The sequence below is a fragment of the Zingiber officinale genome, chromosome 2A (genome assembly GCF_018446385.1).
Source record: "Zingiber officinale cultivar Zhangliang chromosome 2A, Zo_v1.1, whole genome shotgun sequence".
In the NCBI taxonomy this organism is placed as follows: domain Eukaryota; kingdom Viridiplantae; phylum Streptophyta; class Magnoliopsida; order Zingiberales; family Zingiberaceae; genus Zingiber; species Zingiber officinale.
In genome coordinates this window covers 101001065-101016266 of record NC_055988.1, presented here as the reverse complement: position 1 = coordinate 101016266, position 15202 = coordinate 101001065, and the positions used below count along the sequence as shown (strand labels likewise).

Genomic DNA, 15202 nt, shown 5'->3' with positions numbered 1-15202 from the left:
CCCTTTTGTCCTCTTCTAAGCCTGTTGTCTCTAATTGGGTCAGACGGGCTGGTCGCTCGGCCTCCAGGGCGCTTGGGTATACATGTACCTCGGACCGGGCGAGGAGGCCGCTCGGTCACATACTCGGACGGGTTACAAGCCAGTTGTTCTGCAGTTTGGCCGAGCAGATTGGCCACTCGGCATAGCGGTTCCTCTCTAAGGGAGCTTGTGAGTGTCGGAAGCTCGACCCGAGGTCGAGCTGTCTTTGTGCCAGCCCGGGATCTACTCCGGCCGGTCGACCAGGTGACTTCCTCCCCCCTCGGCCGGAGCTTTGACTCTCCCGTGTCGTTGAGCCCTTCCTATGTGGGCCCCCGATCCTTACCACCGGATCACGTGTCTTTCCTTCAAGTCTAGTCGAAGGAGGCAGTAAGTCTGACTAATTGGACCGTTGGCTTGGTGACACGCCTGCAGCTCGGCTACCGATGTTAGTGTCTATCCTATCGGGGACTGCGCAAGCGGGTGATGTCGATCGGCGCGATACAGGCTGGCACTTGGAAAGTTTTGTTTGCCAATGGTTGTCCCACCGCTCCGGCATTGGTCAACGCTGATATCCCTAGAATCTCCTTGGAATTTGTGCAAATCACCGCCATTAAGGCTGAACACGCGACCACGCCCGCATAATGGTACTCATTAAATGCGACCCGTGAGCGGGCGCCACGTGGTCGCGCAGCCGTCACCGCTCGCTCGAGCTATCAGGGCTGATGTGACCTTTGGCCTTTCGAATTCAGCGGTCAGATCTGCTCCTCGGATCCCGTAACCTGGATCGGACGGCTCTGGTCGATCGAGCCCAACGTTTATAAGGACGTCTCTTCTTCCCTAGCCGTTTCGCATTATCACGTGTGTGCATCCGAAGACTTCTGCTCCATCTCGTTCAGTGTTCTGGCGAACTCGTTTCTCTGCATTCCGGCGATCCCTCGCCTTCTCCTTCGGTCATATTTTATGTAAGACCCCTTTGTCCTTCTCCTTTCAGTTCTTTTGCATTTTTCTTTGCATTCTCGCCGTATTCGTGCCCCCCTTTGACACTGTTCCAGCCATTCTTCTCGTCAACCCTTGCCTTCTTTTGCTTCGGCCCTTGTCCTGGTAATGGCCAGTTCCTCTCGCCAGTCCAACCTTGCCCCCCGCCTCTGGTATACCACCACGGAGAGCCAGTTCGACAAGAGGGACGCGCTGAGCCTCATCCGAACCTTCGAACTTCCTTCTGACCATGAACTAATACTAGCTACCTCATCCGATCGGCCACACGACCCTCCGATCGACACTATTTGCTTTTTCCGAGACCAGTTTATAGCCGGTTTACATTTTCCTGTTCATCCGTTCATCCTTAAAGTGTGCAACTACTTCTGCCTCCTGCTCGGCCAACTCGTCCCAAACTCCTTCCGGTTGCTGTGCGGGGTAGTTGTCCTCTTTAGGCTACACAACATCCCCTTAGTCCCCAAGACTTTCCACTATTTCTACTATCCCAAACAATCCGAGTGGGGCACCTTCCTCTTCCAGTCGCGGATCGGTCTTGTTTTCTTCGACAAAATGTTGACTTCGAACAAACATTGGAAGGAGAACTACTTTTACCTTTGTTTTCTTGAGCGGCCACCTTTCCAAACTAAATGGCAAACCACCATGCCGACCCCGCCGGACCTTGGTAAATACAAGAGCCAGCCAGATTACCTCCACGCAGCCAATCTATTGGTCGGGTAGAGATTCAACATCCACAAGCTGCTTTGCGAGGGTGTGCTGTACATATTCGGATTGAATCCGATCCGAACGAAGCTTCCAAGTAGCATGGGTAAGCATTTTCCTCACCCCCTTCCTTTTGGTCTAACTGATTTATTCTTCTTTTATGCAGCCAACATTATGTGGCGTGCTAAGGCCACTGAGCGGATGAGGTTGAAGGCTGCCGAGGTAGAGGCGGTAGCAGCTAAGGAGATGGTCAATCTGGGCATCACACCGGTTGGCTCACACGAGGGTGAAAGTGAAGAAGCTCCACCCGCAGTTGAAGAGTTGGTCGTTCGGCTCCCTGCAATCGAAACGGTCGGCGATGCCATCTCGTCTGCCGGGCATCCGGCGTCGGAGGATGCGGGGCACTCGGCCGAGGACTCCCCACTAGTGATGCGCAAACGGCGCCGGACGGACCTTCACACCCACTCAGCTACATCTGTGGAACTGGTGACATAGCAGGTCGGCGTCCCCTCTACAGCAGTCAACTCGACCCCTGCTCCAGTCGAGGCCATCTCCTCGGACCGAACTCCCTCCCAGCTTGATCTGCTGGTGGCTTCCCTTGAAGCGCAGCCCATCAGTTCCCTGCCTCGGGCTCGTCTTTGGCTAAGGCGCTCCGGCATAATCTCTGCTCCGCTCGATGAGTCGTCTGGTCGCTCAGCCTCAGCCCAATCTGATCCGAGCGGTCGTCGAGTGATTAAGGTCATCCTCCATCTCCCCACAGAAGAATTTCTTCTGGCGGCTAATCGGCCAGTTGACCCAGAACATAAGATCACCATCCGCGGACCGCTCGCCAAAATATGGGAGGATGCGAGGGCCCGTGTGGCGTTAATGACCCCCGGTCAGCTCGGTGACAGTCATTTGCAGCAGGCTACTGGGGTATGCTCCTCAAACTCTTATATAATTATTTTGCTCGCTCCTTGATATTATTTCATTCGAGTGCAGAGCTGGGTGGAGAACATCGCGGTTAGCAACCGTTTGGCGGTGCTGGAGGAAGAGTTAAAGAAACTTCAGATTTATGGAGGGGCGCCTGCTCAGGGGCCCTCGTACGCCACGCTTCGGTCTGAGCTGAACAAAACCGAGAAACTGCTTGCGGCCGAGAGGCACAAGTCTTCTGGCCTTGAAACCAGGGTAGATGGTCTTGAAGCCCAAGTTAAGTATTGACTGGCCTGCTATCCACCGAGCGAGAAAGTCGATCGGCTGCTGAAGCTAAACTTCAAGGAGATAAGAAGGAACTCCAAGACGCTCTCGAAGCTGCCCGAGCTGCACTAAAGGAGTACCAAGACGGCGAATCAGGCCGCTTCGCGGTGATGAGGCAGAACTATTTCCGCTCGGACGAATTTGGTGAGAAGTTGAGCAATCGGCTGGTCCTGGCCTTTGAGGAAGTCATCCGGGCTACAACTGCTTATCTGAAGGCCAAGGGCCATCTCCCGGAGACAGCATCTATCCCCCCCCCCCAAAGACCTGGCCGGACTGTTGGAAACCATCCCCGAGCCCATCTTTGATGTCCTGGAGTGAGGAGCGTGTTTAGATTTTGAAGTTTCATCAGTACGCTCGCCGTTCCGCGAGTTAATATTATCCGCCGTTATCTTACTTTTAGCCCATTTTTGTCTGTGTACTTTTATACGACGAGTCAATATAACTTTCGATTTTGTTCTTGTTTACTTCTTTGAACACATTCTCTCCGAGCGACATTCGGCGGTCTTAGGGCCGGGGGGTTTATAGTCGTCGATCCGACTCGGGGATTTAACGTTGTCACTCGACGGTCTTCGGGCCGGGGGGTTTATAGTCGTCGGTCCGACTTGGGGATTTAACATCGCCGCTCGACGGTCTTCGGGCCGGGGAGTTTATAGTCACCGGTCCGACTCGGGGATTTAACGTCGTCGCTCGACGGTCTTCGGGCCGGGGGGTTTATAGTCGCTGGTCCGACTCGGGGATCACGTGCCTTCCCTTCAAGCAGAGAGTGAGGGAGCGAAGAAGAAGATGAAGAAGAAATATGAAAATGATGAAAAAGCGTCGTTTATAGCAAACCTTAAAAACCCTATTGGCAATGTCGGAGAGCCATTGGATCACGAACACGAAAAGGCAAGATTCAATCTGGGTCATTGAATTTGAATAGGTAGTTGTCACATCAAATCCCAACAGTCATCTGTCACATAGAATATTCTACGGCATAAGCGTGCGACACGCGGTAACAAATAACAGGTCGCATTTATGAATGATGGGAGGCAATTAACAGGCTAATGATGAAAAGTTGTGCTCAGCATATTACACATTAATGACCAGTGATTGCTCGGTTTCCAAGACGCTAGGGTGATATCAGCTTAAGCCGAGCAACGGTACAAAAAATGAGCGCCCGATTTGGAAAGAAAGGACGCATGAAGAAGCAACAACTAAGTTTTTTGTCATCTTGAGCCAATCGGCAGTACGGTCAAGAAATATGAGATCTCATAAACATTAGCAGCTAAGTATAATATTTGTTCAAGGTGAATGAATGTCCGATCGGAATACAAGGATCATAAACATTATCACAATCCAGTCAGTCCGACTTGTAGCCTCTTTCAACTAGACTTGAGGGGAAGCTTATGATACGTCGATTGAGGTGGGGCCCCTGAGTTGGGTCAAAGTTAAGAAGATCAGATGACATGATAGTCAAAGTCAAAGGAGAGCCAATCTTTTGAAGATAGTGCAGTTGATCACTTCGGCCAGAAACAGCTAACTGAACCGTTAAGTCAACCGGACTAAAGGGTTGGTCAGACCTTGATTTACATAGCATTCATAAAGCTTCAAGTCGAGTCAACATACCACAGAGCTAGTCTCATGCTTGATTCAGAAATAGCATAGTTAACTAGTTCGATAGAGTGATCCAGCCGATCGGACTATAGTACTATACGTTTGATCGAACTAGCTGGATAGTCCGTCTACCCGAGCTTTCTGACTCAATGAAGAGGATGAGCGAAGCTCGAGTCTCCGATTACAACTCTTTGAGCCGACCGGGTGGTATAGCTGAGTGATAGTTTGTTGGGACAATCGGGAGGCTCGGTCATATTATTAGCTAAACACATAGCGGATCCCCCAACCCAACAACCTTATGATACTTTTTTGTCATTTTATGCCACGGAGAACAGTTAATATTTTATATGCTAACTGTACATTCGAAGTTTCCTCTCTGCCACACAAAAAATTACGGGTCTATTTTAGAAAAGATGTCAGAGCATCTTTATAGTCTATCCTTTTTTAGAAATGTTTTGAGATTTGTGCATAAACAATAATACTATAAAAAGAGTTCTCTATTTACAAACACAAATATGCACAAACAACGCTAAATAGTTTTACACATCCACTACTATTAATATTGTTCCATTCATTTTTCCTTACAGCGATCATTGACTTAAGCGTCGGATCTCTTCCCTGGCCCGATACTAACACTCTTTGTGACACATAGGACAGCGAAGAGTCTTCGTTTAGTCAACATTAGAGTCATCGTATTCTCACCAAGCCATCTTCTCTACTTTCAGACCAGATCACGCAGATTCGCACAAGCATCTCTGCGGAACTCTGAAGCCACCAGCTAAACCTCAGGGCCACATAGACTTCCTGTTATTCCCATCAGTTATGAACAAACAGAAAAATAAAATTAATGACAGTGATTAACTTTGGATTAATGCAGGCCACTTCTTAGATAGTAGTTATATGTTCGACATCTTTTTCATGAAATTGCTTTCCGGACTAATAAAGTAGACGTGCACTCAATTTCCTTTAGATGATCAAGTCCACAAGCTACTCACAAGCTACTCACACACCTTGGCAAATTGTTCTTGCCCTCTTATTTATTCAGCTGATGGGTTGCTTTTATAGAATCGACCATTTAATTATCATATATTAAAATTAAATTTGATTATCAGTACAGACTGTACCATAGCCAATTTTAGAAGGAAGCGCAGTACGTAGACAAGTTAATTTATGGTGTCTGTCCATTCATGGTGAGCCTCTCAAAGTTTGTCTTATTTTTCATGGAGTCTCTCTCGAACCAAAAAGTAGAACTGCAACTCGGTTCTTTCAGACGATGAAGTCCACTTGTTTCAAGATCTTGATTTATTGCGAATATTTGTTTGTCGGATTTGTGTCCAGTTGATGCCAGATCACGCTTGATAGTTTCACTCTTTGACATTTACAAATATAGCTAGTGTTATAAGTGAATCGAATATTTATGAATATATATATTTGGCTTAATTAATAAAAATTTATATATGTTCATTTAATACACATAAAATTAATTAAATAAATTTAAATAACTCATTAAATTAAATAAATAAATTTTAACACATACATATTCAACTCATTAATATTCATAATTAAATAATATTTATGGACATATTAAGTAAAACATATTATTTAGGAAACAATGATTATATTGAGATTTATAAAACTCTCAGACAATCCCTCTTACCTCTTACTATAACCCAGGGCTAACTATCACATCACTCGATAGAATATCACCGTGAGAAATGCCTCAAGAAGATAACAACAACGTTAATTGGCTAGAACATAAAGATCGATCACTTCACGATCAACATTAAATTTCAATGGAGGGGGGCATTCTCGGTATTTTGGCTCTCGAAGGAAGCATCCTCGTAATTTACCCCTTGAAAAGAAAGCATCCGACTAATTTTCAGTGGTAACAGGGCCCTCCACGTGGATGCTCAGGAAGAGAGAAAACGATCCGCTGAGTCGGAGCGGATCCGAATCTTTTTCTACACCGACGTCGGTGGTGACGTGAGGGCTGAGGTGGAGCGGGTGGGCAATTAATGTCGGAAACCGCGTTGGGTCTGCACGTGGCGGCGGCCGCCACGCGTGCCCATGCGCTTCTCATGCCGGCGACGGCAGTGCAAGCAAGAGGCCTTCAATTGGAGGGCGGCGCAAAGCGGCAACGGCAGGGTTCCCGGTTAATTACCGAAAAGGGATGGATCGGCTGTTTCTGTCGGCCACTTTCCGCTGCCGTGTCTCTCCCATAAATTATTCTCTGCCCCTTCCACGAGATCTTCCAAAGCAATTATTGCTTCATTTTATTTAATTGTTATTGTTTTTATACTATTACTATTGTCGTCCTTCCGTGTAACACAGCAATATTTATGCGATCGACCGATTGAATTAATTCTTCCCCTAACTCCTACCTAAGCCCTATGTTTACTTACTAGACCCAGCTATAAAATCTAGCTCACACGGACCACACCTAGCCTCCATGATGTTGTCGTCCCCTCGCAGGGAGGCCGCGCCCTAGGCTGGCCTATATGAGCTTATAATGGCCCCGTGGAGTTTCTGATGCACCCTTTTAATTTAATAAAAGGACAGACTTATAAGGAAGATAATTAACATAATGGCCTTTTGAAATAATTGTATTATATTCAAGTTCAGACGAGATGAAATTAAAATTCTAAATTTAGTCTTTTAATTTTTTTATATTTGTTTTAAAATTTTAAGATTAATTTCCTTTTTTTAAAGTCAATTTAGATTTTTTTATTAATTTTTTTACTTTTTCCTTTGTTTTATTATGATTTTTTTTCTTAGCATATTTAAAGATGGGCTAGGCTTTTGTAAAAACATGTTGAGTTTCATTTTAATTTGAATAAAATTTTTTTTCGTTTAAATCTAGAGACACGACTACTCTTTGTTTATAAATTATCTTTCTATATCTTTAATTATCTATAAACCTTTAATTCAAACGCCACACTTAGGATTTTCTTTCCTTACATCAGTTACCATTCGTGAGCTTGCGGAGGGCGAGCCATGATAGTCAAGCCATTGCAACAATCAACCAAGACAGAGGTAGGTCTTAGCTTATCCTGAGGATTAGTTCAAGGTCCAATGTAGGTTTCTAATCTGTATATTTTTTAAAAAAAAATCATATAGCTAATTGTTCCTTAATCAGTTTTAAATTTTCAAATCAAATTTCATGATGAGTCATGTGTATATATATATATATATATAATATGTTGTAGATTTTGTGCTGTAAACCCGTGCGGACCTCACTTGGGTCGTCGGGAATTCATCCGGCACCTATAGATTGACGGTACAATTTTTTTTTGTTTATGTTTTTTAGCTTTAGAGTTAAGTCAATTTTTTTTTTTTGTTTAGTTTATTGTTTATGTTTTGACAATATTATGATCAAGGAAGCTTTTATAAATATTTTAGGTCGATAATGTTAATCAATATACTTTTCTTAGTTTTTTTACTAAGATAACTATAATATTAAATTAAATTAATTTTTTTCATAGGGAAGTCCGTTACAGTAGTTTATTGCTGGGATTCTCTAGTGTGACGAATCTTACCCAAATAATTAATTCTTGATTCTGAACGTAAGGGTGACACTTGAAAATCCAAATAATTCGGATTTTCAAAGACCCAAATAATTCAGATTTTTAAAAGTCAGATACTTTACCCTAATGATTCTACTAATGACTCTATTTTATTATTTTAATACTAAAATATTTTAATTAATATAATTTCATTATAAAAGATTAATATGATTTCAATATATTATATTATACACGCGATGCGTACATGGATACTAGTATATATATACCTCTTTATTATAATTTTCTCATTCATTATTTAGGACTGAATCAATATTTAATGTGAACTAGAACGCTCGTTTGGTTTTGTTTGTCTATATTTTTATTTTCATTTTTAGAAAATTGTATTGCCCAGTTTTTTAGAAAATGAATTTTTCATATTTTTCATTTTCTTAAAAAATACACTTTCATTTAAAAAAAAAATACAAACTAAACACCTTTTCCAATTTCTCAGAAAATACAAGTAGAAACCAAACACTTTCTTCACAAATTTTAATTCTCATATCAGGTGAAAGTGACCATCAAAGTGAAAGTCAGAGTAAACTTGTCTTGAATCTCCGTCACTAATTAATGAATTATATATTGTATAAAAGTAATTGATATAATGAATTATTATATATATATATATATATATATATAATAATAATAATAATTCATTATATAAAAGTAATTGTTTGTTTGTTCAAAAAAGGGCAAACACACCTACACCTGCATTTCCTGAGCCTTGTAAACGGATGAGGTAGACGCTGACGCTAGAGCTAGCCATTCGAGGGCCTGACACATGGACGACATCTGCATCAAACAAACAGTGCTGTGAACTTCACAGCCACTCAGTTTAATTCAGAATAATTATATATATATATATATAATTCAAAATAAATATTGATGTACTCAACGACGTTATGTGTACGATCGTGAGCGAAATTTAACATGGATTATTTAACGCGATTAAAATCTAATTTTTTTAGTCTCTCTTATCTGCATATAACAATTTTTCTCTCTCATCTACATACTGCATGCAACAATTATTATGTTGTTAATTTTTAAAGGTGATATAACTGCTACAATGTTATAGCAATTTTTGTATAGTAGCTGTTATAATGTGTAGTAGTGTTATTGTGTAGCTACTATATTGTAGCAAGTACTGTACCGTTGTAATAGCTACTGTACCATTGTAGCAGCTACTGTACTATTGTAGCAACTTCTGCATCGTTGTAGCAGCTTCTACACCGTTGTAGTAGCTATTTTGTAGCAACTACTGTATTGTTGTAGCAGCTACTGCATACTAATTACTACAAATTGTAGCAGCTACTGCATAGTAGCTGCTATAATGTTTTATCATTATTACCATAATATTATTTTTTTTTGCATGTAATCATAAAAGGGAGAAGATAAAACTTCATTTTCATTTAAAAAGAAAGAGAGAAAAGTTATTACATGCATATGAGAAAGAGATTAAAAAAATTAAATTTTGACCGCATCAAATAGCCTACATCGGATTTTACTCACAATTGCGCATAAAATGTCACTTAACATATATATATATATATATATATATATATATATATATATATATAAAATTCAATTCAACAGACAAAGATTAATTAATAATATATGAGCTCAAAATTAACTGCTGTTTGTTTAACCTGTTTCCATCTTAAGGTGAAGCTTCCTTGGATGAGGACAAGACGCAGATGGCTAGCTAAGAATTATCGACGTACGTAAAAAATTATAAATAAAAAAAACACACACACAAAATAAATGATGAGGGACATTTCTGTAAACTTAAATTCCCTCGATCATACGACAGTGTCGACGACGAGAGGTGTGTTCAATCCTTATAAATGCACCAGAAATCCAATGGGATAAGATCGAGCTGCTCTTCCATTTCTTCTCCATTGGGAAGAATAAGAAGAAGAAGATACCTACTCTGCAACATTCCCCTTCTCTCTATCTCTCATTGCCATAACAAGGTACAGATAAACTAACTCAGAGTAGTGTTTCTCCAAGCTCTGAAAATGGCTGAATTATTTCTGTAATGCAGGTAATTGCAAGGCGCGCAACGGTACTACTCTGAAAATGGACTCCTCTGCGTCGACGATCCCAAGGACAAAGTCAGAGCAGCTGGAGAAGGTCTCGACCAGCCAGTCTATTAGTCGAACGGCCTCAGCTGAAACCGTACTGAACGCGGACGGCGGCAACGGAGGGCAGAGTTTTTCCGGGAAGTCGAGCTTCGGGAGGAAAATAATGGGAACTTCGCCGGGGAAGAAAGCTGCAAGCCACCACGGTAGAAGGTCCCGGAGCGCACAGCTGAAGCTGGATCACTCGGAGGACGTGACCAGCGGGGCGGCCCTAAGCAGAGCCTCCAGCGCCAGCTTGGGCTTCTCCTTTTCTTTCACAGGGTTTACCGCCCCGCCGGAGGACATCCTTGCCGATCTACCGACCTTTAGCGACGATGACAATGGTAATTCACTGTCTTTGCTTGCTGTTTTCTATAAAAACTACCAACTGTTATAGAAGCTATTAAGTAGTTGTTATAATGTATAACATATAAATACTATTGTAGTGTTGTAAAAACTACTTAATAGTTGCTGTTTTTAAAAGTGATTTCGATGAAATTGAAATAATTTTCATATAATAGTGTTAAAAGTTTAGAATTGAGAATTCAAACTTTTAGGATTGTTACTATGTATAACGGCTACTAGATAATTACTATAACATGAAAAATCATCTATTTTACTCTTGATTAAAATGAAGCGTAAACTTATCTCAATCATATTGTAGTAACTATTTAGTAGTTTTTACAAGTATAGCTACTCAATAGCTACTATATTAGGAATATTTTTGGGATAAGATGATTGATCGGGTGTCCTTTTAATTTTTGCCCAAACTGCATTACAAAACCTCTGAAACATCCTCATCTTGCAGCAAAGGATCTAGAGGCAGGGAAAGCTCGGAGAAAGATCATATCAGAGCCAACATTGCCAATATATATAAAGGTAGGTAATTAATCCCAAAACAGATGCATGATTCTGCCTTTAGTTTAATTAGTCAGGTTTGATCAGCAGCTCCATTTATATATCTTGCAGTTTACAGAGCTTAGCTACAAGATAATCCTCAAAGGTGTAGCAACAACCACTGAGAAAGAGATCATCAATGGAATTACAGGTTCAGCGAGCCCTGGAGAACTTCTAGCCCTGATGGGGCCTTCAGGAAGTGGAAAAACCTCCCTCCTTAACCTTCTTGGTGGAAGGATAGCTACTAATTTGATCCAAGGATCGATTACTTACAACGATGAACCGTATACCAAGTCCCTAAAGAGCAGGTAACCAATAACACTAAAAACAAGTAGATACATTCACTCTGATTGATCTTTAGTAGCTTAATTGCTTACACTGCAATGACCTGCCAGGATAGGATTTGTGACACAGGATGATGTTCTCTTTGCGCATCTTACTGTAAGAGAAACATTAACCTATGCAGCTCTCCTTCGTCTTCCGAAAACGATGAGCAGGCAGAATAAGGAAGAAAGAGCAATGGATGTCATCTATGAGCTTGGTTTGGACAGGTGCCAAGATACCATGATCGGAGGATCGTTTGTACGAGGAGTTTCGGGCGGCGAGAGGAAGAGGGTATCGATCGGGAACGAAATTATAATCAACCCATCTCTGCTTCTTCTTGATGAACCCACCTCTGGTTTGGATTCAACAACAGCTCTGAGGATAGTGCAAGTTCTACATGACATAGCTGAGGTAAGTAGAAATTTTAGATTATACTATCACAATTGCAAGGCTGCTGTACAAGATATTCGATCTAAGGAACATTCTTCGCAAATCGGTAAGTGTATCAACAAGTATAACAAACCTAACAAAATAAGCATGCAAAACAGCAGTTCATTCTCCTTCATTGTGAGGTAGTAAGATTTGGATTCGGTATGATACTTAGGGCAGTAAATAAGTTCAAATAAGGTAACTGAATGGAGCTAAACCAAGTTAAGCTTAAAAAAAATCAAGCCGTTGAAATGATTGTTCAAACTTGACTTGATTTCTTTTTGCGAGCATAAGTTTGGTTCAAATTGAACTTGTTCGTTTAGATGTTATCAAACTTTTAGTTCAAATTTGTCTTGAATTTCATTCAGTTAGATGTTATCAAACTTTGAATTCAAGATTGTTTGATTGTTTAAAAATTTTACGATTTTAAACTTTAAGCTTGACAATACAAACTTATTGGTTCATTTTAAAAATTTCTTTGTTTGTTCACCATATTGTTAAGAGTTTTATTATTAACATGGCTCATAAACTTTGTTTATAAACATTGTTCATGAACAGCTCGCAATCCTTATTCACGAACATTAATGAGCTGAAATACATATATGTTTCAAACTTGTTCATTTAATTGACTGTGTGTATTAAATGAACATAAATAAACTTTTACCAAGTTGAAGACCGAGCTTGTTCATGAATGTTTGGTTCATTTGCAACTTTGCAAGATCCTCAAGGTTTTTGCATTAACCTCTGACACAAGTTCTATCCTATTTCAGGCAGGAAAAACAGTGATAACTACAATTCATCAGCCATCGAGCAGACTGTATCACCGATTCGATAAACTGATCCTTCTTGGAAAGGGCAGTTTGCTATACTTTGGGAAAGCATCTGAGGCCATGGTATACTTCTCATCAATTGGCTGTTCTCCCCTCATATCAATGAACCCCGCAGAATTCCTTCTTGATCTTGCAAATGGTAACTTAAACGATGTCACCATGCCTTCAGATTTAGAGGATAAAGTACAGATAGAAAATCTCGGTAGCAATGTAAGGAACAACGACAAACCATCTACGACCGATGTACACGAGGTGAATTTACTTTCCCTGAATGACAAAAGAGTTTAGTCTCTCATCTTAAAATCATTCAACATCACTTGCTTTTGTTTTCAGTATCTGGTGGAGGCATATGAGAGTCGATTTGCCGACAAGGAAAAGAAAAAGCTCATGGCACCTCTTCCGGTGAACGAAGATATGAAGGCGACTATGTCGGCCAAGAAGAGAGACTGGGGAGCAAATTGGATGCAACAGTACTCCATACTGTCATGTAGAGGATTGAAAGAACGGAGACACGACTACCTGAGCTGGATGAGGATCACTCAAGTTATCGCAACCGCGATAATCCTCGGTTTGCTATGGTGGCACACTGATGTCACAACACCAAAAGGCCTGCAAGATCAGGTAAAAGCTCGTCATTCATTCATTATTGAGAGCTAGCTAGCTCCTTATTTTTGTTCTAATAATGTATGTTCTGCAAATCTGATATGCAGGCAGGACTATTGTTCTTCATAGCTGTGTTTTGGGGCTTCTTCCCTGTTTTCACAGCGATATTCACATTTCCTCAAGAAAGAGCAATGTTGAAGAAGGAAAGATCAGTTAACATGTACAGATTGAGTGCATATTTCATAGCCCGAACGACTAGCGACTTGCCACTGGATCTGTTCCTGCCCATAATATTCTTGGTGATTGTGTATTTCATGGCAGGGCTGAGACAGAGTATCGGAGCCTTCACTCTCACCATGCTAACTGTTTTTCTCAGCATCATTGCGGCGCAGGGATTAGGGTTGGCTATCGGTGCCTCGCTGATGGACGTCAGGAAGGCGACGACTTTAGCTTCAGTTACAGTAATGACTTTCATGCTCGCCGGTGGATTCTTTGTGAAGGTACGTAAGAGAAATTAAAGTACAGCTTAAGTTAACCATGCGGTAGTGATGCACAGAGATTGATTCGAGTGTCATTTTGCAGAGGGTTCCAGTGTTCATGTCCTGGGTTCGCTACTTGTCCTTCAACTACCACACATACAGACTGCTGCTCAAGGTGCAGTATGGCAAAGCACCACCTTCTCTGAATGTGAGCCAGCTCTGCAATGGCGCTGCAGAAGTTGGAGCTATGGTGGCGATGATTTTCGGCTACCGACTCTTGGCGTACATCTTCCTCAGGAGGATGAAACTTCATGGTGCCTGAGCAAAATTAAAGGAAATGAAATTAAGAAGGTTAAGAATTGAGATTGTTTTAATATTTTTTGCCACAATGAAATTGAAGCTGTAAGGAATTGTTTGAAGGATCAAAGCTCGAAAGGACGAGTGATTAATCTTCAAAACTATTCTATTGATGAATGAATGGTTGCAAAAATCTAATTAAATGGCGCCCGCCCCATTTTTAACGAATTACCAAATGACCGTGTTTTTTTTTTCTAAATTAGCAAATAGGCATCTAGCAGCTACGATTAATTAATAATTTAATATAACATATAACAAGTATAGAGTAGTTGTTATAAAATATAACAGTTAATATAATATTATTTTAAAGTGATTTTAATGATTAGAATTTATTTTTTTTTATTAAATTAGTAAAAGTATTTTAATATAATAATATTAAATTTATAATTATATGACAACTAGCAAGGTAATTGTTACCGCGATTTAAAAGTAATTTTGATCCATTTAAAATAATTTTAATTAAATTTAAATAATTTTGATTAAATTGATAAAAAATATTTTGATGTGATAATTTTTTATGAATATTAATTTTAATTAAAATGAAGTAGTCAATTTTTCACGTTACAGTAGTTGATGAATAATAATGTTGGAATTTATAATTCAACTACAACTGTGTAGTAAATATTTTTATTTGAAATTGATTTTAACTTGCTATTTTAATAGAGTTTAAATAATTTTTTATTAAGTTGATAAAAAATATTTTGATATAATAATATTTTATATATTAATTTTGATTAAATGAAATAATTTATTTTTTATATTGTAATAACTAACGAGTAGCTATTTAAAAAAAAATTATGATTTAGGATTCAAGTTTTAATTTTAGTTACGACTGTTTGGAAATAATTTTGATAAATTCCCAATAACGCACATGAACTTTCAGAATTCTCAAAAGAAATACCAATGTTTTATTATTTCTAAAAGGTGTACCAAATTATAATTTTACCCACTGAATGCATAATCTTTCTTTTCTGTTCTGTTCTCTCTTTTACATGTAACATCTCTTTCCTCCTTTGTTTATTTTCCTCCTAAATTAAATTAAATTAATTTAATTTAAACAC

General features: G+C 40.1%; 1 protein-coding gene across 1 annotated transcript; it reads left to right on the top strand.

Moving 5' to 3' along the window:
* Positions 1 to 9974: 9974 nt before the first annotated feature.
* LOC122041739 (ABC transporter G family member 22-like) lies at positions 9975 to 14282 on the top strand. Its single transcript, XM_042601523.1, has 9 exons — positions 9975 to 10075; positions 10147 to 10566; positions 11031 to 11101; positions 11192 to 11427; positions 11515 to 11854; positions 12643 to 12954; positions 13036 to 13323; positions 13413 to 13805; positions 13888 to 14282. Exons 2-9 carry the CDS (start codon positions 10182 to 10184, stop codon positions 14104 to 14106), a joined length of 2244 nt encoding a protein of 747 aa, XP_042457457.1. The 5' UTR covers positions 9975 to 10075; positions 10147 to 10181; the 3' UTR covers positions 14107 to 14282.
* The last annotated feature ends 920 nt before the right edge of the window (positions 14283 to 15202 follow it).